General features: G+C 32.6%; 1 protein-coding gene across 1 annotated transcript in view; it reads left to right on the top strand.

Annotated features, from left to right (window-relative positions):
- LOC111715783 (gamma-aminobutyric acid type B receptor subunit 1) overlaps positions 1 to 1,998 on the top strand; it is a gene marked incomplete at its 3' end in the record, with an annotated part of 19,284 nt that extends 17,286 nt beyond the window's left edge. The window contains 2 exon segments of the mRNA XM_023491151.1: positions 1,789 to 1,881; positions 1,939 to 1,998. Coding sequence (XP_023346919.1) covers positions 1,789 to 1,881; positions 1,939 to 1,998 — 153 coding nt within the window.
- Positions 1,999 to 4,767: the final 2,769 nt, after the last annotated feature.

Raw genomic sequence — 4,767 nt, 5'->3', positions numbered from 1 at the left:
CTGTATATCCTGGTATTTCTCTAACACTCCCACCTATATATCCTGGTATTTCTCTAACACTCCCTCCTGTATATCCTGGTATTTCTCTAACACTCCCACCTATATATCCTGGTATTTCTCTAACACTCCCTCCCATATATCCTGGTAATTCTCTCACACTCCCTCCTGTATATCCTGGTATTTCTCTAACACTCCCACCTATATATCCTGGTAATTCTCTCACACTCCCTTCTGTATATCCTGGTATTTCTCTAACACTCCCACCTATATATCCTGGTATTTCTCTCCCACTCCCACCTGTTTTAACAATTTTGAGTTGCTAAGAACCTAGAGCTGACTCTACAGCTTGGTATTTCTACACCACTCTGGCTCCTCCCTCCCTCCTATATAGCCTGGTATTTCTACACCACTCTGGCTCCTGAGTTTATTACCAGATTTTGCCCTCAGCTTGATAAAGAAGAAATCGACATGAAATGCTTGAAAATGGCCTATACTGTTCTCCCCTTTACTATTTATATACTTTGAAACTAATTAGGAAATGTTGAAATGGTTCTTTACCCTTGCCGACCTTCGCTCCCCCTCCCCACCAACTCCCCCCCCCCCATCTCCCCATCAGTGTATATTCCTACACGATTTCTTTATGACAATTAGTCCCGAACAGAGGTAGAGTGGGTTACTAGCAGTAAACTGTAAATTAGGAGTTATAAAAACCAAGAAAAGCGTCCGGTAAAAAATAGAGGAAATAATCAGCGTGAACCAGAAGGAAAGGGGGGGGCGTTTCCCTTGCAAATGAGCTGCAAAGTTTAAAAACAACTATTACGGTGTCTACTGTCTGCACGGTAAAGACAGTATTTTTTAACTCTCGTAATTTATAAATCCAAGTTACTTTCTAACAAATTCAAATTCTCAAATTCATACCTATTACAGCAGCTCAATTATTGGACTCACCATGTGCAAAAATGTGCCCGCAGAATATTATTCGCAAACCTGCAATAGCTACTGCACCAAGCCTGCAGGTTGCAGATTGCAGAATGCTGAAAAAATGTCTATTGTCAAATGTTGGAATTGGCGATGTAACTACCCACTTCTAGGATTCCAGGGGAATACAATATACATTCGTCCTTCCTAGGATGGGGGGGGGGGAGGTACAATTTCAGAATTTTTTCTCTCTACGATTAAATTTTCACTTTTACCAATATAATAAACTAGGCTTTTAGGGCACTTCGCGCCCATCTTCTATTTCAATTGTAAACATTTTCTCTTTGTGTACATTGTAAACCAAAAACAAAAAAACTTTGCGGAATTTATAAAAAAAATGCGTGGATTTTCAAAGATTTATGGAAATCGAATTTTGTTTGAGGCTAATTTTTTTATTTTGATCATTCATAAACCTTCCTTGGGGTCTTGTGAGGTCCCAGAGAAATTTTGGGCCAGATCGGTTCCGCCGTTTTGAGGTTTATTGTACACAAACAAAAAGAAACAGAGAAGTAAAGTATATAGATGGATGATTTCTATCAAAATAAACGAAAATGATATTAATAAAAATACTAGTAATCAAAAAAAAATCTTCACAAAATACCTCGCACAAGTTTCAAATTACTTTTTTTTCTTGAAAATGTTCACTCAGCAAAAATAATAAACATGATTTCAAGGAAGAAAAAAGAAAAAATGATATAAAAAACCACGAAATATATCTGATTAAAGTATATTTCTCCAAGTTTCTGACCCAATGTTCCCTGCCCTATGTGCTGCTCCTAAATATATCTGATTAAAATAATATTTCTCTAGGTTTCTGACCCAATGTTCCCTGCCCTATGTGCTGCTCCTAAATGGCTTCTAAGCCTAGGGTTCTCCCTGGGGTATGGAGCTATGTTTACGAAGGTAGATCAAATTTTATCTGAAATCAGGAAGCTGGGTGCCACTTTTATCCTGTTTTAGATCTGGAGGGTTCATAGGATTGCTACACACACTAAAACCAAAGGAGAGGATAAGATTAAGGTATTTAGAATTACACTGTTTATTTATTTCATTCATGTTAAAAAGTGTTAAAATTGTTAAAATTTTGTTTCACCAATCAATCAATCAATTAATTAACTTTCCAAAAAATAAAGAAAGGCGATGTGAGATTAAATGGAACTAATCCTGGTTTTGAAATAATTAAATATTTTGGCGTTTACAAATGGGAGGGGCGAACTTGATTAATTGATCTAAAATAATTAATGTCTAACTAGTCTAAGGTATAAATAGGACACATTAATCTGTGGACTAAGTCGATTAAAAAAATATTTGTTGTACATAAAACTAACTAAGCTCGTATTAGTACGTAGGGAAAAAGCCTCTTATTCATGTAAGTAATTATTCTATAATATAAAATCAGTCCTGAGTCTTGTCATCCTCAACACGGAGAAAATACAGATTTTTAGATTTTTCAAATATTTTAAATTTTAAGACTATTTACAGGGTTACCCAAAAAAGATGAGACTTCAATAACGACTGTACGGAGTTTATACCGTCTGTTTCCTTGCAACTATAAACTTCTTTCTTATTATTCTTATTATTATTTAATGTCATTTTTTGAAAAGGTAGAATTAATTTAAACTTAGGACAGTCATATTTTGAAGCAAATTCTTCAAAGTTTCTTTTGATATTTTTAGGCGTATTTAATTCGAAAACCCTGACAATTTGACCATTTTTAAATAATCAAATCGTTTTTAAAACAATCCAATGGGAAATATAGTCACAATGATCTCAGTGCCAATCTTAATCCTGGAGTAAATGATATTTTCTGTAATTTCTCCGTCCAAAGTCCAGGACCAGAGAAACAATAAATCCATCAAATTAAAAAATATGATTTAAATAAACCTTTGACTGGAATTATTGTTACCTCTGAAATAATGATCCAAAAGGAGGAATAAAATTTAATGGAGAAAAAGATTAATTTTTCCAATTAAAATAATAGATTCTCTATTTATTTATTTCTCCTGGCCTGCTATTTTATACTGCGAGAAGCACATCCGTCAGTTATGAAACACAAGTACTAGGTTCACAGTACAGTACAATGTAAAATGTACAGCTTAAAGTACAATGTACAATGTACAGCTTAAAGTACAATGTACAATGTACAGCTTACAGTACAGTACAATGTACAGAGTACAGTACAGTACAATGTAACCAGTGAAGTACAATGTTCACGATACAGTACAATGTACATCATACAATAGAATGTACACAGTACAGTTCAATGTACACAGTAAAGTACAGTACAATGTACAGAGTACATTACAATGTACACAGTACATTACAATGTACACAGTACAGTACAATGTATACAGTACAGTACAATGGATATAAAAAAGTACAATGTACTCAGTACAATTCAATGTACACATTAAAGAGTACAGAACAATGTAAACAGTACAGTACAACGTACACAGTACAGTACAATTCACATTATACAATGAGCTGCTTTGAACATAACTCTAATTTTGCTTACCAATAAAGAAGGCGGAAATCAACTTTGAAGTTTGTTTTAAACACATGTTCCGGAGTAAAATATTTGTTTTCACTGTTTTTAAGGAAAAAATATCTCCATATAGTATGCATTATGTATACCATTGTGAAGTGCAGGAAAGTGTACACACAAAAAAAACTTAAACATAAGAAGAACATGACAAAACAGATATCTTTCCCCATAAACTTGAAGATGAAAACCAACTTCGGGGTCCATTTTCATCTTCTTTAATTTTATTTTTGTAATTTTTGAATTGCGATTGTACAATTGTTTGTTTATTCTTTGCTGATAGTGGTTCAGCAACAACTGAACCAATTTTGATGTTTGTCCGTCTTGACCTAAAACCAATTTGAAACAAAACTCTTGGAGTTAAAAAAAAATATAATCGACAAGAAAGAAAGAAAAATATCACGCAACCTCGTACAGCGCATTTTCCCAGAATCAGTCAAATAAACTATTTCTTGTAAAAAAAACATAAGAATGCTTCAATTCACTGCTTTATAGATTTTTGTAAAATAATCTTTTTATCACACTTTTTTGCTTCTGAAGGGGTCTTAATAAATAAAAATGCTTGTCAAAAAAACTGAAATAAGTTTTAATTCTCATTTACATATTTGTTTCTAGTGCTTATTGAAGTTTAATATAAATGTTCTAAGGTTTTTGCATAAAGTATTTAAGTCCCCCCCCCCCCACACTTCATTTAATATAAATATAGTTTAATACTAACAGTAGATTTCTTTACAAACAATGTTTTTTCAATAGATTAGATTGTTCAGTGAAAACTAAGTTTGACATTTTTAATACCAATATAAATGAACTTCATCATATTAAGGCTGGCGTATTCATTTTCATTAGTTGTGAAACTGCAAAATGTTAAACACATAAATTTAATTTCATAGATTTAAAACTAGATTTAAGCACATTTTTGTGCATGAAAATTCCAGTTATTAATTATTAAATTGTAAAAAAGAATTTTAAGGACATTTCTTTAAATATGATCAACCATAACGCGCTGTTTAAACTCAAATTATGCCTAATGTTTTTTTACCCTCAAAATGCGTAAGTTGTGTACCTCTATTCGGTCCTGCGTATTATTTATCTTGTTTTGATTTTCTACACCTAAACCTGGAGGTCTAAAGTATAATTTTATAATAAATTTCCAGGGCATACTCAACCCACTTCATAAATAACCAAATATTTATTTAAACACATGGAACAGTCATTTGTTAAACATATTTACTTTTAAATATAATATC

This window comes from Eurytemora carolleeae, unplaced genomic scaffold (genome assembly GCF_000591075.1).
Source record: "Eurytemora carolleeae unplaced genomic scaffold, Eaff_2.0 scaffold1870, whole genome shotgun sequence".
Lineage (NCBI taxonomy): Eukaryota > Metazoa > Arthropoda > Copepoda > Calanoida > Temoridae > Eurytemora > Eurytemora carolleeae.
The sequence above is the reverse complement of the archived record's forward strand: the minus strand, read 5'-3'. Positions and strand labels throughout refer to the sequence as shown.